General features: G+C 39.1%; 1 protein-coding gene across 3 annotated transcripts in view; it reads right to left on the bottom strand.

Moving 5' to 3' along the window:
* The window catches only part of tbc1d32 (TBC1 domain family, member 32), a 220,380-nt gene that overhangs the window by 26,050 nt on the left and 167,290 nt on the right, over window positions 1-27,040 (bottom strand). For all 3 annotated transcript variants that reach the window (XM_073057379.1, XM_073057381.1, XM_073057380.1), the window contains 4 exons: window positions 23,402-23,471; window positions 22,855-22,970; window positions 13,666-13,820; window positions 7,990-8,130 (listed from right to left, as the gene is read on the bottom strand). In XM_073057379.1, the coding sequence (XP_072913480.1) occupies window positions 7,990-8,130; window positions 13,666-13,820; window positions 22,855-22,970; window positions 23,402-23,471 (482 nt within the window). The remainder of the gene's footprint in view (window positions 1-7,989; window positions 8,131-13,665; window positions 13,821-22,854; window positions 22,971-23,401; window positions 23,472-27,040) is intronic.

Genomic DNA, 27,040 nt, shown 5'->3' with positions numbered 1-27,040 from the left:
GACGTCAGTGGTGGGAAAGATGCTGGAGTCAATTATAAAAGAGGAAATTACGACACATTTGGATAGCAGTAGAAGGATCAGTCCGAGTCAGCATGGATTTATGAAGGGAAAATCATGCTTGACTAATCTTCTGGAGTTTCTTGAGGATGTAACTATGAAAATGGACAAGGGAGAGCCAGTGGATGTAGTGTACCTGGACTTCCAGAAAGCTTTTGATAAAGTCCCACATAGGAGATTAGTGGGCAAAATTAGGGCACATGGTATTGGGGGCAGAGTACTGACATGGATTGAAAATTGGCTGGCTGACAGGAAACAAAGAGTTGTGATTAACGGGTCCCTTTCGGAATGGCAGGCTGTGACCAGTGGGGTACCGCAAGGTTCAGTGCTGGGACCGCAGCGGTTTACAATATACATTAATGATTTAGAAGAAGGGATTAAAAGCAACATTAGCAAATTTGCTGATGACACAAAGCTGGGTGGCAGTGTGAAATGTCAGGAGGATGTTATGAGAATGCAGGGTGACTTGGACAGGTTGGGTGAGTGGGCAAATGTATGGCAGATGCAGTTTAATGTGGATAAATGTGAGGTTATCCACTTTGGTGGCAAGAACAGGAAGGCAGATTACTATCTAAATGGAGTCAAGTTAGGAAAAGGGGAAGTACAACGAGATCTAGGTGTTCTTGTACATCAGTCAATGAAAGCAACCATGCAGGTACAGCAGGCAGTGAAGAAAGCTAATGGCATGCTGGCTTTTATAACAAGAGGAATTGAGTATAGGAGTAAAGAGGTCCTTCTGCAGCTGTACAGGGCCCTGGTGAGACCACACCTGGAGTACTGTGTGCAGTTTTGGTCTCCAAATTTGAGGAAGGACATTCTTGCTATTGAGGGAGTGCAGTGTAGGTTCACAAGGTTAATTCCCGGAATGGCAGGACTGTCATATGTTGAAAGATTGGAGCGACTGGGCTTGTATACACTGGAATTTAGAAGGATGAGAGGGGATCTGATTGAAACATATAAGATTATTAAGGGATTGGACAAGCATGTTCCCGCTGATGGGTGAGTCCAGAACTAGAGGCCACAGTTTAAGAATAAGGGGTAGGCCATTTAGAACAGAGATGTGAAAAAACTTTTTCACCCAGAGAGTGGTGGATATGTGGAATGCTCTGCCCCAGAAGGCAGTGGAGGCCAAGTCTCTGGATGCATTCAAGAGAGAGTTAGATAGAGCTCTTATAGATAGCAGGGCCAAGGGATATGGGGAGAGGGCAGGAATGGGGTACTGATTGTGGATGATCAGCCATGATCACAGTGAATGGCGGTGCTGGCTAGAAGGGCTGAAGGGCCTTCTCCTGCACCTACTGTCTATTGTCTATAAGACAAAAGTAAGCTTTAACAATTTGCAACAGCACATTTCAGGAAGTCTTTATCACTTAGTTTAAATGTGATGGATAGCGAAGGAATGTGCTATCTTCAGACAGAAGAAAAAGAACAGCCAGGTAGTCACAGGAACTCACAGTTTACCTCACTCTCCGACATGCACTTAATCTCTAACAGAAGATGTATCGTGTATGGAGGACTAAAATGCCAGAGCCAAGTTTTACAAATCGCTCATCGACATGAGGAATGGAGGAAGATAGGGAAGTAAGTAATTACGGAAGATTTTAAATTAGGAGAACAGCCAGTTTCTGCAGCTGTAATGTGAGTTCAGAATTGCATGTTGCCTTCCTGAAGACAAAGTCAAGGATGTCACTGAACAGCTATAGAATATAAGGATGCACAAGGTCAGCAGTACACACAAGCTGCTGGAGGAGCTCAGCAAGTCAGGCACAACATGGAAAAGAGTACAGTCAACATTTTGGGCCGAGACCCTTCAGCAGGACAGCAGTATCAATGACTTGGGTAGATTTTAGGGAGCTACAAAAGAGATTTAAAAAAATCTTTGGGATAGTTGTTGTCTCATGCTAATGATAGAGTAATTTTTCTTTCAAAATCAGATTACTGTGTATTGACTGGCACAATGCATAGCTCTTCGACTGATCAGATCTTGAATTACACATGACTAAAAATGTTGCATAGTCTTCTCATCAAAAATGTATTGTCTCAAATTTGTGCAAAGCATTATTTCAGTATGTAATTTATTATTGTCACATGTACAGTGAAAAGCTTTGTTTAGCATACAATCCATGCAAATCAATTCGTCACATCGATACATCAAGGAAGCATAAAGGAAAAAGCAATAAAATAATGCAAAATATAATTTTACAGTTACAGAGAAGGTGCAGTGCAGGCAGACGAGATCCAAGGCCACGGCAAGGTATATTATGAGGTCAAACATACACCTTATTAAACAAGTGATCTGTTTTAAGTATATAGTATGTATTTTACCTTTCTATGCATATAAAACACTTAAGAACATATGTTACAGTGCCTGGGCTCAGGAACGGAAGTTCCCGAGTTCGATCCATTGACAGTCAAGCTCCCGAGTGTGCTCTCCACCGTGCCGGGTTGCTGTGGAGGATCAAAAACCCTAATCCCCAAAACCCAATAATTAAACCACTGCGTTGCTTAGTAATAATTGTAGCTTTCATCAGGGCAGAGCCTTTCTCACTTTATCCTTTAAAATTGTTCCAATTGTTGACTGACGTAGCCTAACGCTTTCCCAATGACCGATGGCGTTGCACCTCTTTCCGATCGCTTTATTATTTCCACTTTGTTTTCAATCGTGATCGTGATTATTTTTGTGAACAGAAACACTGCGGATTCAGAGCTCTGCCGCTGGGTCCTAATGTCCACTGCACTGAGACAGGTTAAATAAGGTCTGGGGTTCTGCTGTGTCCTAAGGTCCACCGCATTTGGACAGGTTGAATAAGGGACAGGTTGAATTTTGGTATCCATGAGGGGTCCTGGAACCGATCCCTTGCAGATAAGGAGGGCCAACTGTAATCTTGTCCGCCTAGTCTGCCGGAGCTGACTTCACATGCTAGGACACGCATGTCCTGATCTCATCAGGGTATGAGACCTATCGGCTTTCCTCAACTGGTTTAGCCAACCTGTTAAAGTGCTACTGTGTGGACGCTGTCACATGCAAACAGCTACTCACTGAGAGCTACAGGTGAGGAAGGAGTATCTGATGAGGATCAAGGATGAGTCGGCTGTCCCAGAATGTACACAACAAGTCCCTTCACTAAAGGTGCTGCCACCTCTGAACACCCCATACATAGCAGCATACAATGGATAAATTCCTCCATTGATAACTATTTGGAATTAATATACAGTTTTATAGTATTGTAATAGCATTGGTAGCATTCTAATTTGTTCTGTATTTCATTGAAATTTATAATTTGTTGCTGAGTTAAATGGTAGTTTATCTTTTTTTATATAACTTTTTAACTATTTCCATGAAATCGGCTAAGTGAAGCAGCCACTTAATTGGGTCCAAATGTATTGTTCCTGATGTGTCCTAATTAATTGGAATCCATTGTGCATTTGCATAAATACATATCAGTGTGTACATAAATATATATATATATATCTGCAATTAGCATAAAAGGCCATTGGTTGGTGAGGCTGCACAAGGTTTGAAAAGAGCTTCTTTTCGGCAGGCTGCCATCAGCATGGAAACAATAAAAAGAAAGGAGATGTAAGTGGAGCAACCATTGTTAGAGAGGGCAGTGTTAAGAGTGATTCAGCTTTGGCTCAATATGCTTGGGCAAGAACAGGCTTTGGCAAGTACAGGTGGAGGTTCTAGGTTTCTATTAAGGTCATTTTTTCCTGTTAGTACATAGCCAGTGCACTGAGAATGGATCAGGAGGTAGTGGTATGTTCTTTATGTGAAATGTAGGAACACTGGGAGATCTCCAGCTTCCCAGATAACCACATCTGTACCACATGCATCAACGTGCAGGTCCTCAGAGAATACGTTAAGGAACTGGAGCTGTAGCTCAATAACCTTTGGCTCAAATGGGAGACTGAGGAAGTGATAGATAGAAGTTACAGGGAAGTACCCTAGGTTGTAGGAAGCAGGTAACTGGGTGACTGTCAGGAGAAGGAAGGGAAAAAGGCATCCAGTACAGAGTACACTTGTGGCCTTTCCCCTCAATAATAAGCATACAACTGTAGATACCATTGAGAGTAATGACCTACCAGGGGCAGTCACAGCAATTGGGTCTCTGGCACTGAGCCTGGTGCTGTGGCTCAGAAGAGCAGAGAGGTGAAGAAGATTGCAGTGTTGATAGGAGATTCTAGTCAGAGGAACAGTGGCAAGATTCTGATAGAGACACCCAGATGGTATGTTGACTCCCTGGTGCCAGGATCAGGGATGTATCGATTGGGTCCATGGCATTCTCAAGGATGAGGATGAGCAGCCAGAAATCTTCACACATATTGGTACCAATGACATGGTAGACAAGGTGAGGAGGTCCTACAGAGAGATTTTAGAGACCTAGGTAGAAAACTAGAAAACAGGCCCTAAAGTATAGTAATCTCTGGATTGTTTCTTGTGCTGCGTGCTGAAGGTGTAATATTTGAATGCACACAGTATAGTGAACTTGTAGCACAGTTCGAGATTGGCAGGTATGATGTTATGGGCATCGCAGATTCATGGCTGAGAGAAGATTATAGCTAGGAGCTTAACATCTAAGGATACACATTGTATCGAAAGGACAGATAGGTAAGCAGAGAGGGTGGGGTGGCTCTGTTGGTAAAAAAAAAAGAAATCAAATTGTTAGAAAAATGTAGGTTGGCACAATATTGTGGGCCAAAGGGCCTGTAATGTGCTGTAGGTTTCTATGTTTCTATGTTATGTTTAGAAAGAGGTGACATAGGATTGGAAGGTGTAGAATCGTTGTGGGTAGAGCTGAGAAAGTGCGAGGGTGAAAAAGCCTTGATGGGATTTATATACACACCTCCGAACAGTAGCTACAAATGTAGCAATATAAATCTCAATGGGAGATAGAAAATGCATGCCAAAAAGGGAATTTACAAATAGTCATAAGGGATTTCAATATACAGGTAGACTGGCAAAATCAGAATGGTGCTGAATCTCAAGAGGGGGAATTTGTATAATACCTTCATGATGACTTTTTTTTAGAGCAGCTCATGGTTGTGCCCATTAGGGGATCAGCTATTTGGGATTGGGAAGTCCCATCACTGATTACGGACGGCACATGGCACATACAGTAAAACACTCAAAGGGTCATCCACACACATTATTCCCCTCTGTCATTGTGGTGAGTGCACACATCACAATAAATCCACAGTCATTGGGTCTGAAATACAGCTGTTGCATAGAGCTGTCTAACATAGAGGCAGCAGCAACCTGCACAGGTGTGCTGATAGTGGAGGATACCATCTTTAACTGGGTCAAGGGTTATGTTACCTATTATTACTCATCTTGTGGTAAAGTTTTGGGGTTTATTTAAGTTATTTACCAGGAAATGGTGACTCCTATAATGAGGTATATGTGTTTATTGTGAGAACTGGCAGTAGAGTTTCAGATTGTGTGAAATGGAAGATAATTGAGTTAATTAGCTTTTGGTTGGTCTAGGGGGAGGGGCTTAGCAGTTATAAGCCTCGGGTTACCAAGGCTTTGGGTTTTTTTTTCCCTGTTTAGTCTGAGGGTGGCTGTTAACTAGACAGGTGACAATTGCAAGCTGTATATATATATATAGTATTTTTTTTCATTCTTTTTCTTGTTTTGATGTGGATGTCCAGGTTTTTGTTTTTTCCATATTTTTGTAAATAAAAGCACCTCAATCTATTTTTGTGACTCAAGCCATCTGGTTATTCCTCTTAGCGACAGCTGACCCACAGTTATTTGTGACAGCAATGACCCGGAATTGATTAGAGAGCTTAAGGTAGAAGAACCCTTAGGGGACCAGTGATCATAATATGATTGTATTCATTCTGCAATTGGAGAGGGAGAAGCGAAAGTATGGTGTACTGTATCAGTATTGCAGTAAAGGGAATTACAGAGGCATGAGAGAGGAGCTGACCAACGTTGATTGGAAGGAGACACTGGCAGGGACGATGGCAGACCAGCAATGGCAGGAGTTTCTGGAAGCAATCTGGAAGGTGCAGGACAGATACGTTCCAAAGACGAAGAAGTATTCTAAAGGCAGACTGTTGCAACTGTGCTAACAAAGGAAGTCAAAGCCAACATAAAAGCCAAAGAGAAGAGATATAATAGAGCAAAAATTAGTGGGAAGTTTGAAGATTGGGAAACTTTTAAAAACCGACAGAAGGAAACTAAAAAAGCCATAACAAGGGAAAAGATGGAATAAGAAGGTAAGGTAGCCAATAATATTAATGAGGATATCAAAGTTTTTTTCAGATATATAAAGAGTAAAAGGGAGGTGATAGTAGATATCGGACCACTGAAAAATGATGCCAGAGAGGTAGTAATGTGGGAACAAGGAAATGGCGGATGAACTGAAGAAGTATTTTGCATCAACCTTCACTGTGGAAGACACTAGCAGTATGCCAGAAGTTTGAGAGTGTAAGGGGGCATACGTGAGTTAAGTTGCCATTACTAGAGAGAAGGTGCTTGGGAAGTTGAAAGGTCTGATGGTAGATAAATCACCTGGATCAGCTAGTCCAGAGAGTTCTGAAAGAGGTGGCAGAAGAGATTGTATAAGTATTAACAATTATCTTTCAAGAATCAATAGATTCTAGCATGGTTCTGGACTGCAGCAAAATTGCAAATGTCAGTCTGCTTTTCAAGAAGGGAGAGAGTCAGAAGAAAGGAGATCGTAAGCCAGTTAGTCTGACCTCAGTGGCTGGGAAGATGTTAGAATCGAATGTTAAGGATGTGGTTTCAGGGTACCTGGAGGTACAAAAGCAGCTTGGCAGCAATGGGAGAATACCTGAATTAGCCATTGAACAACAAACAGTTGGCTTTCAATTTTCACCTGTAATGCTGTGTTTTGATTAAAAGGTTACAGTACACTGTATTTGTATTTAACTTTCTTTTATGTCTTATATAAGGTTTAAAATCAATCAGCATTCAAGACTTGTTCTGGTGTTAGATTTTCATCAGCGACACTTTAAGAATTTAATGCTGTGCCTTTTCTTAAATTTCTGCAACCAGCCTGCTAAATATTCACAACTATATTCAATTTTCAGTTCATTATGATGGATCTTTGCTTGTTTAATGATCAGTTAAGTGGAATATGTTCACTCTAATCCTGACAATACACAATCAAGATCTTCATTTTTTGCTTTATGCACAGCTTTTCTATTTTCATTAATTTCTATTTATTACATATGTGAGGTCACTTCTCAGACTGCCTGTGGTTCGCATAGACCTGAACATCACCTGGAAACCTTTCCAGCGTCTTGTGGAGTTTTCCATTTGCAAGGTCATGTCAGCGCTTTAAAAAAAATTGCATTTCATATAAGTGTGTGTGTGTGTGTGTGTGTGTGTGTGTATGTGTGAGAAAGAGAGAGAGAGAGAGAGAGAGAGAGATCTCAAAGTGAAACAGACAATGTTGTCAGTTCCTAACAGGCCAACCATCTTCTGTGCTGAGAGAAATAGTATTTCAGACTGATGATATTTTATCAGAATCAAGACATTAAACTGAAATATTATATGTTTCTTACTTGACAAATCCTATTGGACTAGCTGAGTATTTGCTGCGTTTTCTGTTTTGTTTCATATTGCCAACACCTTCGACCTTTTATTTAACTTTATCTAAAAATGTGCGCTCAACTGTGGGAAAACTATTCCAAGTTTAGAAAAATTATATCTTATGTGACTAATCATGAATCACCAGAATTCATGATAATACATATACTAATTTTATACCAAAAATACCCTCAATAAAGACAGGTCTTTAAAAATATAATGCAAAATTAAAATCTATTTCTGAAAATGTTAATAGAACCTACAGATCAAATAAAAATAGTAAAATAAAAGCATTGCATTGATTAACTTTATAGTTGTAATGATAGAACTCTTCTTACAGATGCACTTTCTATAAATGAACATTTCACCTGAGAAGGAGTGAAGCCTGACATGCGGAATGCTGAGAAGACAAGTGGTAGCTCCGTCTTCAGTAGCATCTCAATGTAATAAGTTGTGCAGGAATACACAGGATGGATACCAGACTCTGCGTTTTCCACAGGAAGGTGGATCTGTCAAGGTGACAACAAAACAGATCAATACATTTGGAATAATTTAGAGATTCACTTTTTCCAGACAAGTTCTCATGTACCCTGCTCAAAACTGTAACTCAATTTAATTTTGCTTCTTTTGTTTTGCCATACCAAAACTAAGTTATTTTATATTTGAGAATTCAGTCAGAAACAATCTGACTGAATTCTCAAATATAAAACTCAAAATGTTATAGTCGGGGGAAGTCACATTTAAGGGTAAACATTTGTAGCAAATGGAACCTTTTAGCTTTTCGAACAAAAAACATATCCATAGTCCGAGATGATCAGAGTCCTTCTTAAAGATATATTTATCCTAGCCATCTCACCATTCAAACCAAGTTGAGTATAATAGAGATAGAGAGGAAAAAAATCTCTCTTCTATTCTGAGAAGAATGACTGAGGAAAGAAGGATAAAGGAAGCTGGAGGGAAGATCACTGTGGATATTTAAAGTGGACACCCAACGCGAACACTCTTATCAAAAAGGCTCAGCACAGGTTGTATTTCCTACGTCAACTCAGGAAGTACAACCTGCCTCAGGAGCTGCTGATTTAATTCTACTCAGGAATAATCCAGTCTGTTCTCTGTTCATCCATCACTGTCTGGTTTGGATCAGCTACCAAACAAGACAAGAATAGACTCCAAAGAACCGTCAGGGCTGCGGAAAGGATTATTGGTGTGAAGCTGCCCTCGATCCAGGACTTATATGCATCTAGAGTCAGGAAGCGAGCAAACAGCATTATTGTAGACCCATCACACCCTGGACATCACCTGTTCCAACTCCTTCCTTCTGGTAGGCGCTTTAGATCACTGTATGCCAGGACAAGTAGGTACAAGAACAGTTTCGTTCCGTATGCCATCAGTCTTATGAACACTTGAATTTTAGTCTATTATAAATCAAGTCCATATATGTATATAGTTTATGATTATCTGCACTATTGTTTTTGTTTGCTTTTAATTCTGTACAGAGAGAGCTCAGGGAAACCGGCATCAAATTCCCTGTATGTGTCCTCATACTTGGCGATAATAAAGGATTCTGATTCTGATATTTCTTTGGTACCTTTAAAACTCTGTCAGATAGTTGGCCTGTATGAACAATGTTTTGAGTTTTATATGAAAATAATTAAAATCAGAGAAATATAATGGACTTTAAGATTATTTTGACTATGCAATGTTGCACCCCACCCAAAAGTATTGATCACCTCAATATTTACTGGCCACATCATGTTGATTTATAGCTTTGTTTTGCTCTGCCCTCAGTTCTAATATGTAGGCAACTGTTGCCAATCAGCATATTTTTTCTAAATTCTGATTATGATCTATGATAAAGGCAGAAGGCAAGGCAGGATTTCAAATTAAGTATACTGTACAAAAGAAACAGATTCTGCCAAAACTTTAGTAGGAAGGAATAGTTGTATAGATAATGGATGAGGTGAAAATTGATTAGGGAGTCAGTACAAGAAAGCAAACAAGAAAACTGAACCATATGGGATGCATCTGTTGCTGAAGGCAATGGTGTAGATGTTACTGCAGTCTTGTCATATTATCATCCAATCCTATTATAGGGGAGGTGCCAGACAACTAAAAATTGGCAAATATAACACAGTTGTTTAAAACACGGTTTAAGAACAACTACAGACCTTTCTGTAAAGAATAATTAAGAAAACAATTAAAAGATATTCAGGAGAAGTATGTATTTATAAAAGTGAATCTGTGCAATTTGAAATCAGTCGTGATCTTATCAATTGCAGTGCAGTCTCAAGAGGCTATATGGCTGACTGACACATATTCTTATTTCAACAATTCTTTTGTTAGAAGTAAATTTTGTTTTTATTAGATAGATTTTTCAAAGAAGTAACAAAGCAGATTAATAAATGGAATGCAGAAGGTAGTACTTCAGTGGATGCTAGATGAAATCTTACACAAAATGCTGGTTAGCAAAATTGATGACATTGGCACAGTTAATAGAACGGTTGACTAACAGCTCCAGTGATCCAGGTTCAATCATGATCTCTGGTGGTGCAGTCTGTATGTTTCTCCTGTGACCACATGTTCTAGTTTTCTTCCATGTTCCAAAAAAGTATGAGTTGTTAGGTTAACTGGCCCCTATAGATATTTTAGTGCGTAGATGTGCGGTAGGATATGGAATATGGAGAATAAAACAATAGGATTACTGTAAGTAAATGCTTGACTGGCACAGATTTAGTGGGCCAAAGAGCCTATTTCTGTGCTGCACCTCTCTACAACTCAGCGAAAAACATGGATAAGAAATTAGCTTAAGTATAGGAAGCAGGACAGCATTGTTTTTCAGGGTGAAGCATACCAGGCGCTGATGCTCTCTACTTATTCAGAACCAGAATCAGGTTTCATATCACCAGCATATGTTGTGAGATTTGTTGTTATGCTGAAGCAGAACACTACAATACGTAATAAGAAACTGTAAATTATAGTAATTATATTTTTAAAATTTAAATTAAATTAATAATGCAAAAAAATCACTGCATGTGTGCCTTCAGGCTCCTGTACTTCCTCCCTGAAGATAATGATGAGAAGAGATAGAGAGATTGATATTTTTCATATTGTTTATGACTTTCCTGATTTTTGATTTATACTTCATAATTTTCATAAGAATGTAAGACATAGGAGCAGGAGTAGGCCATCTGGCCCATCGAGCCTGCTCTGCCATTTAATAAGATCATGGCTGATCCGGCCATGGACTCATCTCCTCCTATCTGCCTTTTCCCATAATGCTTAATTCTTCAACTATGCAAAAATCTACCCAATCTTCTCTTAAATATATTTACTAAGGTTACCTCCATGCTCCATTGGGCAGAGAATTCCACAGACTCACTACTCTCTGGGAACAGCAGTTCCTCCTCATCTCCGTCTTAAATCTACTTCCCCGAATCCTAAGGTTATGTCCTACGACAGAAACTATTCAAGTCAATGCTGGCTTCCAGAGCCATTTCATTTCCCACCTCCGAACTCACCCCATTAATCTCTCTTACATATGCCTAGCTTTAAAATGATGGGCAAGCAATTCAGAGGAATATGAGATAAATACTTTTGTTTTAACTCTCTTTTGCTATGAACTGGAAGTCATTGTCTGTAACAGTGACAGAAGCAGAGTTGATCAGGTCTTACAAAAGATAACTAAAGAGGCATTTTAAAGAAGTAATTTGTAGAGCCATAGGAAAACAGCAGGGAAACAGAACTGAGATCATTGTCTAAGCAAGAGCTAGAAGGAACCCAATAGATCAAATGGCCTCCTGCTAAGCTCAAACAATTCTGTTAATTTGGTCACAAGCCAGCCATCTCTGTGCTTTTTGACTGAAAATAATACTTTTGGTTGTGTTTCTTAAGCAAGTAAATATATCAAGAGGAATTACATGTTACTGTGGCAGACAATAATTCAAAGATTCAAATGACTGGGCAGACAATTTCGACAATATAAGTAATGTAATTTGCAATGAGAGAAAAATACTGAGAATCAGTCCCTTTGATAATTAGTAAGCAAAAATGATGGAAGATTATAAAATCAACAACTTTTCCCTTGTTCTACCATAAAATGACACATTAATGGATAAATTAGAAACTGTAGAATCAATTGTGAACAAATGGTTCTTACAGAACACCATAAATAAAGGCAAATCATTTATGGACAGTTTTTTTCTGAATAAATTAACATAAATATATGTCATGTCATTTTACTGAATACCACACCTTTTTATTGTAGTCTATCCAATTTTCTTCCCACCTGTCAAAAATGCTAATCCAAATTCTGAGCATTTTCACTTAGCAGAATCAGAATGCAGTATTCCAATAATTGCAGCACAGATTTTATTATCTCAGTCACATCCAGCCACCAATATTTTCTTTAGAGCTTTCGCACCAGTCACATTGGCAAGTTGGCAAGGCCAAATCCCTGCCTTTTCCAGTGAAGCCAACTTATAATTATGCAAACTGCAATCTGCTGAAAAATGCATGATCCTTATGTCATTTTAAAACACAACTGCCAAGAAATTTTATTGTGTTGGAAAACATTTTTGTGCAGTTCACAGCTGAACTTTATCAAAAACCTGTCTCCTTCTCTATAACAGAAGACTCCCTTTGCACTTGATGACCCACATTAGCTAAAGTCTGCCCAATTTTAGTTAGTCTTCGCCTACAAGTTTGAGATATCCATTGCCCTCCAGGCAAGTTTTACTTTGAATAATTTTCTGAACTTGTTCCTTCTCTCCAAATACCACTCAGTTATTATCTGCCCAAATTATCAATTCTCTTGATCACCTCAACAACCACCCCCAACTCCAATCACTTCATTGCCAGATCATCATCTTTTTGCCTGACCCCATTCCATTCTCTTTCAAACTGATGTCTTTCTGATCATAACTATTGACAAGTTACTTCTCTATGTGCCTAGCATCAAACCCCTATCTTGCTCCTGCCACACTGTAACCCATTTCTATTCAGTCACCAACCTGTTTAATTGGTCCTCACCCAGGCCATTCCTCTCTCTGATTATCCCTTACCTCCGAGTCTGACCTGCAATTTCTTGCACCTAATACCAAACTCCATTTTTAGTTTTGAACTTCTTGGTGTCCAGTTCCAACTCCCTACCCCTAAAACAGTCTGAAGAACACCTACACCCCCTCAATCCTCTTTATAAAGAGGATTGATGTTAAAAGCAGGATTTACAGGGTAATATAAATCCTGCTTTTACCATCAATCATCTTCATAAACCATTGATCCATTTTCATCCCTCACTAATCCACACTCTGCCTCCCAATTCTCCTTACTCTTCCCATCCTTATGTTTTGCAGCACGATTCATTTCTTTCTAATGCCTTTGGAGTCCTAAAGTGTGCATGGCCTATTCCATTGTCCACAATACCTTGAGCCTCATGCAGGACTCCAATGGAAGGGAGTGTAAAATTTTATAGAAAACTGACTCAGCCACCATACAGGGCTGTCTTAATGTGCCTTTGCATTTCAAGCCCTATCAGCAATGCTTTTGCCTTTAAACAAATATGATTCAAGTGCTTGAACCTGTCATCAGTGGTTTCTCCTGGGTAATCCAACAACCTTGCTCTTACCTGCTCATAAAATGCAACAAAAAGTGAAAATGAGCTCACTAATGTAAGGTTATTGGACTGGATATGTCCAGGTTATATTTTAATTCCAACTCAATTCCTTAGGTCAGATTAACATAAATTGTGAAACTGTGCTCTCTTTGAGCTTATATTTACCCTAAAGAGAAGTTGACACTTTTTCAAAGCTAAGAATGATCAACCCAAATCTTATGATTACTATATCATTAACTTAACAAATATAATACCCTATGTAGTATACATAATACCAATGGGCCCAGCCCTTTAAATGAACTGGTGCCAAAGTACATTTTGTGAAAAGCAGCAGAGGGTGTCAAGTTATCCAAATCTTTTCCCGAAGCTTGCCACCTGGAATGTAATGGAAAAAGAATTGAACAATGTTAGAGTTTGATACTAGTGCACATACAGAGCGATGTAGGCGAGGCAGCCAGAGAAATGATGAAACAAGAAGGTTCGAAAACTGTTGCAGAAATTTTAGTGTTCTCTCTCCATCTCCCGACATTATCAAAAATGCAGTGGATGCAAACCAGTCATGTCCAGCATAGCCTCCCTGTAGACAGCCTATAAGTTGCAGTCAAGGAAATCTGACAGCATAAATCAGTTTCTGAGGCTTATCACTCTTGTTATGTTTCTATCAGTTAATTTGAATCCGGATCTTACAGCCCCTTAAGTGCAGAGGAAATATGCTAGATTGTTCAACTGAATGAGATTTAAAAAAATATCATTATATGGCTGAGGTGAAAAGTCTTATGAATATTAAGAAGCTTAAAGGTATGGATAGAAGTGTAAATATTTAATTAAATAATGTAACTGACTTTAATTTATATTATTTTACTTTCTAGTGCTAAAATTCTTTAGTTAAAATTTGAACTACAAACTTCTGATGTACTGATGCTCAGCACTATGTTCAATTATTGATGGTAATATTGTACAGCACTTCAGCTTTGGGGAGAAACAGTATTCAATATCCTTAAATAGGATGTTTTCAAGCAAACCTGTGATCTTTTCACTGGTTACTGTAATTACAGCATTACCAAAAGAAGAGACCAAAGTTATTGCTCTAACGATGGAGCTTAACAACAGACAGTCTTTCCTGCCTCTTTGTGTGCATTCCATGATAACTATACAAGTTTTAAAAAGTAACATATGACCATAATTTTCTCAGATAATATATTGAACTTTGATAGTGGAAAATTACTGAAAGATTATTAAATGTTAATCAGATTCTAAATATTCTATTCTAAATAAAAATAATTGTGAATTTGAAACATTTAGATTCTGATGTAGTACGCATTTCGCAAAATTTAAAGTAAAATAGTCAAATTCATCTAGGAGCTATAAGCAGTTTTGGATAAATAAACAAAATGGCAATTGAAGCAGCAATATATGTTACATATAAAATATATCAAATTGCAAATGATCTTCAAAAACGGAGCTATAATGACACACTGATGATTTAATTGTTACCTCAAATTATGCCTTATGTTGTGACTTGCGACTGAATTCAAAAGGAACAGAAAATAAAATAAATTTGGAATCACATTCAATATCTCAAGACTTCTTCAGTAAAACTACAGTCATGAATATATTATTAATTTTTTGCATAGTAGAAGAATATGAATTTTGGATGAATAAACTATGACCCAAGATTATTTTATAACAAGAAAATCTTGTGTGGAAATTGTTTGTTAGTTTGAACAATGATTCTGGATTTCCACTTTTTTTCCAGTTTAAGGCAAACTAATAATGTGGACATTATTTTTGCAGCTGTAAATAACAATAATCATGATTTGATCAACAATTGATGTTTCTATCATTTGCTTTTCCTCTGCTCTCAAGTAACATCAATGGGATGGCAGCTCTAAGAAGGTGCAGCACAGGAAATTAGGTAAACTTTAAAGGGTTCTGATGCCCAATCTTCATTTTTTTTCATTAATAATTTGAATGAGAATGCAGAAGCATAAGACCATAAAATATAGGCCATTCAGCCATTGAGTCTGCTCTGCCGTTCAATCATGAGTTGATCCAATTCTACCAGTCAAGAACCTATGTATCTCTGCCTTAACTTGGCCTCCCCAGCCGCTCATGGCAACAAATTCCACAGATTTACCACCCCAACCAAAGTAAGGAAGGACCCGATGCACCCCTCATACAATCTCTTCTCCCTCCTGCTGTCTGGGAAAAGGTTCTGAAGCATTCGGGCTCTCACGACCAGACTATGTAACAGTTTCTTCCCCCAAGCTATCAGACTCCTCAATACCTGAAGCCTGGACTGACACCTTGCCCTATTGTCCTGTTTATTATTTATTGTAATGCCTGCACTGTTTTTGTGCACTTTATGCAGTCCTGTGTAGGTCTGTAGTCTAGCGTAGCTTTCTCTGTGTTGTTTTTCTTTTACATAGTTCAGTCTAGTTTTTATACTGTGTCATGTAACACCATGGTCCTGAAAAACGTTGTCTCATTTTTACTATGTACTGTACCAGCAGTTATGGTCGAAATGACAATAAAAGTGACTTGACTTGACATGACACATCTCCGTTCTAAATGGACGTCCTTCAATCCTGAAGTCTTGTTCTCTTGTCCTAGACTCTCCTACCATGGAAAATAACTTTGCCATATCTAATCTGTTCAGGCCTTTTAACATTCGGAATGTTTCAATGAGATCACCCCCCCCCACCCCCCCACCCGCCATTCTCCTGAACTCCAGGGAATACAGATCAAGACCTGCCAGTCGTTCCTCATACGGTAACCCTTTCATTCCCGGAATTATTCTCGTGAATCTTTGAACCCTCTCCGATGTCAGTATATCCTTTGTAAAATAAGGAGCCCAAACTGCACACAACACTCCAAGTGCGGGCTCACAAGTGCCATATAGAGCCTCAGCATCACATCCCTGCTCTTATATTTTATATCTCTAGAAATGAATGCCAACATTGCATTCACATTCTGCACCACTGACTCAACCTGGAGGTTAACCTTTAGGGTATCCTGCACAAGGACTCCCAAGTCCCTTTCCATCTCTGCATTTTGAATTCTCTCCCGATCTAAATAATAGTCTGCCTATTTATTTCTTCCACCAAACTCCATGACCATACACTTTCCAACATTCTATTTCATTTGCCACTTCTTTGTCCAATTCCCTAAACTATCTAAGTCTCTCTGCAGGCTCTCTGTTTCCTCAACTCTACCCGCTCCTCCACCTATCTTTGTATCATCGGCAAATTTAGCCACAAGTCCATTAATTCCATTGTCCAAATCATTGACATACATCGTAAAATGTATAGGATAGACCAGCCAGAATAGGACACCTTTATTTCCATTCACTGTTTTCTGCCAATCAGCCAATGCTCCACCCATGCTAGTAACATAACATAGAAACCCTACAGCACAATGCAGGCCCTTCGGCCCACAAAGCTGTGCCAAACATGCCCCTTTCTTAGAAATTACTAGGCTTACCTATAGTCCTCTATTTTACTAAGCTCCATGTACCTATCTAAAATCTCTTAAAAGACCCTATCGTATCCGCCTCCACCACCGTTGCTGGCGGCCCATCCAACACACTCACCACTCTCTGAGTAAAAAACTTACCCCTGACATCTCCTCTGTACCTACTCCCCAGCACGTTAAGCCTGTGTCCTCTTGTGGCAACCATTTCATCCCTGGGAAAAAGCCTCTGACTATCCACACAATCAATGCCTCTCATCAACTTATACACCTCTATCAGGTCACCTCTCATCTTCTGACACTCCAAGGAGAAAAGGCCAAGTTCACTCAACCTATTCCCATAAGGCATGCTCCCCAATCCAGGCAACGTCCTTGTAAATCTCCTCTGCACCCTTACTATGGTTTCCACATCCTTCCTTTAGCGAGGCGACCAAAACTGAGTACAGTACTCCAAGTGGGGTCTGACCAGGGTCCTATATAGTTGCAAGATTACGTCTCGGCTCCTAAATTCAATTCCATGATTGATGAAGGCCAATACACCGTACACCTTCTTAACCACAGAGTCAACCTGCTCACCTGCTTAGAGCGTTCTATGGACTCGGACTCCAAGATTCCTCTGATCCTCCACACTGCCAAGAGTCTTACCATTAATACTATATTCTGCCATCATATTTGACATACCAAATTGAACCACTTCACACTTATCTGGGTTGAACTCCATCTGCCAATTCTTAGCCTAGTTTTGCATCCTATCAATGTCCTGCTATAAACTCTGTCAGCCCTCCACACTATCCACAATACCTCCAACCTTTGTGTCATCAGCAAACATACTAACCCATCCCTCCACTTCCTCATCCAGTTCATTTATAAAAATCACAAAGAGTAAGGGTCCCAGAACAGATCCCTGAGGCACCCCACTGGTGACCAACCCCCATGCAGAATATGACCTGTCTACAACCACTCTTTGCCTTCTGTGGGCAAGCCAGTTCTGGTTGCACAAAGCAATGTCCCCTTGGATCCCATGCCTCTTTACTTTCTCAATAAGCCTTGCATGGGGTACCTTATTAAAAGCCTTGCTGAAATCCATATACACTACATCTACTGCTCTTCCTTCACCAATGTGTTTAGTCACATCCACAAAAAATTCATTCAGGCTCATAAGGCATGACCTGTCCTTGACAAAGCCATGCTGACTATTCCTAATCATATTATACCTCTCCAAATGTTCTTAAATCCTGCCTCTCAGGATCTTCTCCATCAACTTACCAACCTCTGAGGTAAGACTCACTGGTCTATAATTTCCTGTGCTATCTCTACTCCCTTTCTTAAATAAAGGAACAACATTTGCAACCCTCCAATCCTCTGGAACCTCTCCCATCCCCACTGATGATGCAAAGATCATCACCAGAGGCTCAGCAATCGCTTCCCTCGTCTCCCACAGTAGCCCAGGGTACATCTCATCTGGTTCCGGTGACTTATCCAACTTGATGCTTTCCAAAAGTTCCAGCACATCCTCTTTCTTAATATCTACATGCTAAGCTTTTCAGTCTACTGAACGTCATCACGACAATCACCAAGATCCTTTTCCATAGTGAATACTGAAGTAAAGCATTCATTAAGTACCCCTGCTATTTCCTCTGGTTCCATACACACTTTCCCACTGTAAAACTTGATAGGTCCTATTGTTTCACTTCTTATCCTCTTGCTCTTCACATACTTGTAGAATGCCTTGGGGTTTTCCTTAATCCTGCTCAACCAGGCCTTCTCATGGCCCCTTCTGGCTCTCCTTATTTCCTTCTTAAGCTCCTTTCTAATAGCCTTATAATCTTCTAGATCTCTAACATTACCTAGGTCTCTGAACCTTTTGTAAGATTTTCTTTACTTCTTGACTAGATTTATTACAGCCTTTGTACACTATGCTTCCTGTACCCTACCATAACTTTCCTGTCTCATTGGAACATAACTATGCAGAACTCCACACAAATATCCCCTGAATATTTGCCACATTTCTTCCATATTTTTCCCTGAGAACATCTGTTTTCAATTTCAGCCTCCAATTTCCTGCCTGATAACCTCATAATTCCCCTTACTCCAATTAAATATTTTTCTAACTTGTCTGTTTCTATCTCTCTCCAATGCTATTGTAAAGGAGACAGATTATGATCACTATCTCCAAAATGCTCTCCCACTGAGAGATCTGACACCTGACTCGGTTAATTTCCCAATACCAAATCAAGTACAGCCTCTCCTCTTGTAGGCTTGTCTGCGTATTACGTCAAGAAACCTTCCTGAACACACCTAACAAACTCCATCCCATCTAAACCCCTTGCTCCAAGGAGATGCCAATCAATACATTATTCGGGAAATTAAAATCTCCCATCATGACAACTCTGTTATATTACATCTTTCCAGGATCTGTTTCCCTATCTGCTCCTCAATATCCCTGTTACTATTGGGCGGCCTATAAAAAAACACCCAGTAAAGTTATTGACCCCTTCCTGTTCCTAACCTCCACCCACAGAGACTCCAGACAATTCCTCCATGGCGTCCACCTTTTCTGCAGTCATTACATTATCTCTGATCTACAGTGCCACGCCCCCACCTCTTTTGCCTCCCTCCCTGTCCTTTCTGAAACATCTAAAACCCGGCACTTGAAGTAACCATTCCAGTCCCTGAGCCATCCATGTCTCTGTAATGGCCTCCACATCCCTATAATTCCATGAGCTCTTATCTTGCTAAGCCGCTCAAGTGCGACACCTTGTCAAAGGCCTTCTGAAAATTCAAGTACACTACATCTACTGCATCTCCTTTGTCTACCCTGCTTGTAATTGCAGTAGGTTAGTCAGGCAGGATTTTTCTTTCAGGAAACCATGCTGGCTTTGGCCTAGCTTGTCATGTGCCTCCAGGTATCTTGTAATATCATCCATTTTGGACAATGTCTCCCATCCAATCCATAATGTACTGGTTAGGCACAGGAGTACATTCAGCTAGAGACTCATTCCACCGAGATGCAACACTGAGCGTCATAGGAAGTTATTCCTGCCTGTGGCCATCAAACTTTACAATTCCTCCCTCGGAGTGTCAGACACCCTGAGCCAATAGGCTGGTCCTGGACTTATTTCCACTTGGCATAATTTACCTATTATTATTTAATTATTTATGGTTTTATATTGCTATATTTCTACACTATTCTTGGTTGGTGCGACTGTAAGGAAACCCAATTTCCCTTGGGATCAATAAAGTATATCTGTCTATCCGTCTGTCTTAACAATAAATTCCAACAGCTTTCCAATCACTGATGTCAGGCTAACAGGTCTATAGTTTTCTTTCTGCTGCCTCCCACCCTTCTTAAATAGCGGAGGAGTAACATTTGCAATTTTCTAGTCATCTGGTACAATGCCAGAATCTATCAATTCTTGAAAGATCATTGTTAATGTCTCCAGCTTTTTCCTTCAGAACCTGAGGGTGCATTCCATTAGGTCCAAGAGATTTATCCACTCTGAGACCATTAAGCTTCCTGAGCACCTTCTCAGACGTAATTTTAACTGCACATACTTCACTTCCCTGACTCTCTAGAATATCCAGTATACTGCAGATGTCTTCCACTGTGAAGACAGATGGAAAATACACATTTAGTTCATCTGCCATCTTGGCATCTCTCATTACAATATCTCCAGCGTCATTTTCTATTGACCCTAAAGATACCCTCGACTCTCTTTTGCCCTTTATATTCTTAAAAAAGCTTTTAGTATCTTCTTTGATATTAGTCACCAGCTTCTTTTTATAATTCATCTTTTCCTTCCTAATGACCTTCTTAGTTTCCTTCTGCAAGTTTTTAAAAGCTTCCCAAACCTCTATCTTCCCACAAGCCTTGGCTTCCTTGTATGCCCTCTCATTTGCTTTTACTTTGGCTCTGACTTCACTTGTCAGCCATGGTAGTGTCCTTTTTCCATTCCAAAATTTCTTCTTATTTGGAATATATCTGTCTTGCACTTCCCTCACTATTCACAGAAATTTCAGCCACTGCTGCTTTGCTGTCCTTCCTGTTAGTGTCTCTTTCCAGTTAACTTTGGCCAGTTCCCCTCTCATGTCATTGTAATTTCCTTCATTCCATTGAAATACTGACACATTGGAATTTAGTTTCTCCTTCTCAAAATTCAAAGTGAACTCAATCATATTGTGATCACTGTTCCCTAAGGGTCCCTTAACCTTAACCTCTCTTATCACCTCTGGATCATTGCACAACACCCAATCCAGCACAGCCGATCCCCTAGTGGGCTCAACAATAAGCTGTTCTAAAAAGCCATTTCTTAAGACATTCTACAAATTCTCTCAGCAACACGTACAACATGCTGGAAGAATTCAGCATGTTGGGCAGCATCTGTGGAAACGAGCAGTCAACGTTTTGGGTCGAGACCCTTCGTCAGGACTCCAAATTCTCTCTTGAGGTCCAGTACTGGCCTGGTTTTCCCAATCCACTTTCACGTTAAAATTCCCAATGATTACCATGATATTGCCCTTCTGACACATGTTTTCTGTCTCCTGCTGTAACTTGTAATCCACATCCCAGATGCTGTTTGGATGCCTGTATACAACTGCAATTAGAATCTTTTTACCCTTGCCATTTCTTAACTCAACCCATAGAAACTTTTGCACCTTCTGATCCTATGTCATCTATTTCTAATGATTTAATATTATTTCTTATACACAGGGCCACACCAACTCCTCTGCCTACTAACCTATCTTTCCAATGCACTCTATATCCTTGGATGTTCAGCTCCCAATAGCATGATTAGTAATTTTGTGGATGACACAAAAAGTTGAAGGTGTGATGGACAGGAAAAAAGGTTCAATCACAAACAAGGGAAAATCGACAGATGATGGAAATCCAAGAAAAAAATGGTTCCCTAGGTGTACAAAAGCCACAGATCTACTGAAAAATTGGGCAAAGGAACTTAACACAGATAGGCACAAAGTGATGCATTTTGGGAAATTAAGCACCGAGACTGAGGGGTTCAAGTACATAAATCCCTGGAAGTGGTGACATGGGTAGACAAAGTAATAAAGAAGTTGTATGACACACTTGCTTTCAACAGACTTGAGTACTAGAGTTGGGAGGTCATGTTACAGCTAGACAAAATATTAGTGAAACCACAACTGGAATATTGTGTTCCATCCTGCTGGTTGTCCAGAAAAGACTTACAGTACAAGTACATTGCAAGGACTGGAGAGTGTGAATTATAAAATACATTGTTTTTTTCTGGCATGATGGAGGCTGAGAGAAGTTCTTATAGAAGTTTATAAAATCATGAGGGAACTGATAAGGTAGATCATATTTCATGCCTCCCCAAGTTACGTACTGTAAAAGGGTTTAAAGTGAGAGGGTAAACTGTCTTGGTAAGTGTACAGTGTACTCTGTGAAGTCATAGACTATCGAGATAAATCATCTTAATATAAGAAAATTCTAGAAATATATAGGAAACTCCTTCAGGTGCCAGAAAAGAAAACTAGAAACTTGCTTTCGTAATGGAAATTTCTTGTCAAACTTAAATTCTAATGAGAGCTCTCTACCTGTAATACTGATACATCGTTTTTATTACATATTCCCATTTACAAATTTTTCAGGCTTGCAACTTTATGATTTACCAAACTATGGCAGAATAGCTTTGAGAAAAACATCCAAAAAACATTGTTTTAGAGTTCCACCACAGATCATAATTTATAACTTAATCTTTTGTAAAACAGTAAATGATGAATTATTAACTTACCACCTCATGAAGAACTGGGTGTAACATAAAGAAAAGTGATCTTATGACATCAGTTGATTCAGATCTACAGCAGCAAGTTGCTGATGATAGAAATTCACTTGGTACACAGTACAAAATAAGCTGAGTGAAAAAACTAAATAAATGTTTATTACTTCTCCCACCTAGTTACCCCTCCTATTTCAACTTCACCATGCCCTCCCCCCAAAAAAATCACAGGTTGATTATATTATCAGTATATAAAATAATAATAATGGGGAAAAACAAATTCTTCTGGTGGAATTGAAAACATGGAGAAGGTGTTTTGGGAATACACAGAAATAAAATGGTTTTGAATAAGGATTAAATATTCAAATTATGAAATATCAAAGCACAAACAAGGATACAAAGTGAAGTATTTATGGCAATTTGCTGTTGTTTCAAAAATCTTTCACAGTGCATCAGCAGAACTGCAAGTTCCTTATCAGAATCAGGCTTTAGTACCCCAAGGAATCTGCCATATCTGCAAAAAGAGAAATTATTAAACATAGCAGGTTATGAGAGTATTCTCTCGACATTGATATTTAGCATTGACTAGTTTTCTGCATAGAAAAATAATACATCTGTAGGGTTGTGTCACGACAGGAAGACATTTGATCTAGCTATTGGTTCAAATTATCAAACAGAAAGGCAAATGACACAATATGGAAATGTTAGATAAAATATTTTTTAAAATGTCAAATTTGAAGTAAGTATTTGTTTTGTAACAGCACTGGTGCCACCTAATGTAAAGAAAGCTAAATTACATCAATGAACCTAAAAAATTCAAAAGTTATTATCATTCATCCAATTGTACAATTAAGAATTCTGTGTTCTTTTCTGTTTAATTTTCAGACATAGTGAATTAAAGCAAGTTTAACACCTGCTTATAGATATACAAAAACTGCAAAATACCTGACAACCATCTTTATTCCAAGCTGTTGAATAGGAGAAAGACTGAGGTCCTTGACACCAGTTTCAGTTGCTATGAAAACAAGAAATATCACGTTTAATAATCAGATGAAAGTTATTCATATTCAGTACAGTGCAATATCATTTCAAAAGCCATACACCAGGAAGCAGAAATATTGGTTAAGTAAAACATCATGCCTATAAGACATTGTACTTCCACTACATACCATTTTATACAAAATTAATTGCTGAAATATTAAAAATACTACTTGAGAGAATTAAGATTTCACAGTGTAAAAAAAAATTGCAAGATGATGAGTGGGAGCAATTACACAATGGACTGCAAGATTTCATTATTATAAAAATACTGAATCTGATTTGCCATCTGTGGGGGTTGATGAACTACACTAACATGATCTAGCTGATCAAACTGACCCTCTATTATCAAAAAGTTCTCCCAAATAAGTAAAACAGGCCACTTACAGCCTGCTAATCAGATATATTTACAAACAACTTAAATAATCCCAAATCTTGAATAAATGAGAGGGGAAAACAATGTATTTCATTAAAGATAATTTAATGTGCTAAAATTAACTAAAACATAAATATAAAACAAAAATTAAAAAAGATTTCCAGATGGTATGTTGCCTTCCAGCTGCCAGGGTAGGGATTTCTCAGACTGGATCCACAGCATCCTAAGTGGAAGGGTAAGCAGCAAGAGGTCACTGTACATATTGGTACCAATGACAAAGGTAGGAAAAGGGATGAGGTCCTGAAGAGTTAATATGGCAAGCTAGGCAGGAAGCTAAAAACCAAGTACCTCAAACGTAGTAATGTCTGGATTGTTGCCCATACCATGTGTCATTGAAGGTAAGAATAGGATGACATGATAGATGAATGTGTGACTGAAAAACTGGTGCAGGGGACAGGGTTCAAATTTACCGGTCACTGGGATCTCTTCTGGGGAAGGTATGACTGAAGCAAAAGGGATGGGTTAAACCTGAAATTGAGAGAGACCAATATATTTTCAGGCAGGCTTGGGGAGGGTTTAAACTAAGTAGACAGGGAGATGGGATCCAAAGTGATAGATGGAACAGTTAGTGTTAAGTTAGGTACAATGTGTAAAGAGACTGTGAGGAAAGGTAGTAAGTTGAAGAATGTGAGGTCAGCATAGAACAGGCCAATGTGCTGGAACATGGTGAGTTTGGAAAGAGGATGTGCAGGAACTTCTGAAAAATATTAGGATAGATAAATACCTGGGGTCAGATGGGATATACACCAGGTTAGTATGGGAATCAAGGGAAGAGATTTCTGTGCCATTGGGGATGATTTTTGCATATTCATTGGCCACAGGAGCAGTACCAAAAGACTGGAGGATGATGGTTACCATTCCTTTGTTCAAGAAAAGTTACCGGGATGGTCCTAGGAATTATAGACCTGTGAGTCTTACATCAAAGGTAGGCAAACGATTGGAGAAGATTCTTAGAAATGGGGTTTATAAGCTAAGCGAGATAGGGTTTTTCTCTTTGGAGTGATGGGGATGGGAAGTGCCTTGATAGAGATGTATAAAATGATAAGAGACATAAATACAGTGGGCAGACAGCATCATTTTTCCTAGAGCTGCTATTGCTAATATGGGAGAGCATAATTTTAAGGTGATTGGAGGAAAACATAGGGGGGATATCAGAGGCATTTTTTTTTAGACAAGTGGTAAGTACATGGAACACACTGTCGGGGGTGGTGGTAGAGGCAGATACATTAGGGGCATTTAAGCACATGGATGAAAGAAAAATGGAGGGGCATATGGGAAGGAAGAATTATAAACCCCTCTTGTTCATGTAGGTTAAAAGGTTGGCACAACGGCGTCAGATGAAGGGCCTATACTATTCTATGCAATGCCACATAAGAGATTAGCTAACTAGCAGGCAAAGATAGCCAATAGCTCTCAAACCTGAGGATGATTACAAAAGGAGGATTTTAACCTAGGTGCGTGGCCTCTTCTTAGTATTCTTTTCTCAGCCCTATTAGTTTGGCATAGGACTAAAGACACATTAGTAAGGTTTGGCCGCAAAATTCTTTTCAATGAAACAGCATGCCAAAAAATTAAAATAAAGCCAAGAATTCAATAAAATCTCTCCACCACTACTGAAGTTCATAACATTTACAACAGTACAATTGTCTGCTTTCTTGAGAGAAGAGGATGCTTTAAATTTAGGAGTAAAGGAAGAGGCAGTATATAATTAGATTGGATAAATGATTGGCAATCTTCAAAGTAGAAAAATCAGCCATCTTGGATGGAATTCAAACCATGTTATTGAGAGAAAGAAGGGTGGGAAATGTGATGACTGTCACTACAATATTCCACTCCTCTTTCAAGATGTTGTTTTAGAGAGCAGAAGGACTGTAGGTATATAAAAAAATTCTGTTTAAAAACTAAGGGTGATAAACCCAGCAACTACAAACCAATTAGCTAAGTGGAAAGAGGAGGGAAACAATTAGAAGCAAAAATCCAGAACAAGATTATTTGGCATTTGGGAGTTGCAGGGACTAATAAACATAAGTTCATAAGCTTTAATTAAGCAAAAAAAAAGAGCTGCCAAAGGAATACAGCAGGTCAAAAGGTATATGTGGCGACAAAAGGGACAGATGTCATTGCAAGCTGAGACTCTGCATCAGGACTGAGAATTGCAGAAGGAAATAGCTGGTATGAAGTCCTGGTGTGTGTGTCTGTCTCTGTGGGAGGGGGAGAGGTGGGTGAGACAGGTGAAAGGAGGGAGATGATGGGCAGGTGTAGCCAGATGGGGAAGGGTTGGGAGACACTGGCAGGTGGGTGAAAGGTAGAAACAGGTAAGGAGAGAAAAAAAGTAGCCAAGAAGATAAGGTTGAAGTGAACACATAGTTTGGAATGTGCTAAGTTGCAACACAAGAGACTGCCAATGCTGCAAGGTGATAAGTGAAATCAGAAATTGAAGGAATGGAACCAGTTGGGGGAGGCGAATGAACTTGGATGACACAGGTGGGAGATGGGGGGTTGGAAATACTGATGATGGAACTCTTTGTTCTGATACAGGGTCTTGGCCAGAAATGGCAACTGTCTCTTTGCCTCCACATACCCTGCTTGATCCACTGAATTCCTCTAACAGTGTGCTTTTTGATCTAAGTTCTAGCAACCACAGTTTCTTGTGTCTCCCAGTTTTTACTAAATTTACTTGAGCCTCTTGATTAAATAAGGAAGCCAGAAGTGAGCATGATACTCCACATGCTTTCTCACTAAAATCATATAAGAATTGTAGCAAGACTTCCATAATCTATTAATAAGACATAATGAACAGATAGGTCTTTCATTTTCTCTTTGATTAAGAGAACAGCTGCATCCCCTTTTCAACATTCTCAACAATCTGGAACCTCCCCTTGTCACAATAATTTATGCAGTACACCAGCATCAAATTTATTGTAAAGTTTATTTCAGCACTTCATGGTTCTTCCAGAAAACTGCTTGCTGTACTAAGTATCATAACAATCCTAACTTGTTAAAATATTTTTTTATGAATCACAGATCAAAGTATCACAGAGATGGGAATTTGTCATGTTACCAGCCTTAATTTATTATAAAACAGCATAGTTTCTGGTACTTGAGCAGTT

Source organism: Hemitrygon akajei, chromosome 9 (genome assembly GCF_048418815.1).
Source record: "Hemitrygon akajei chromosome 9, sHemAka1.3, whole genome shotgun sequence".
Taxonomy (NCBI): domain Eukaryota; kingdom Metazoa; phylum Chordata; class Chondrichthyes; order Myliobatiformes; family Dasyatidae; genus Hemitrygon; species Hemitrygon akajei.
Note: the sequence above shows the minus strand (reverse complement) of the source record. Positions and strands in the feature narration are given on the sequence as shown.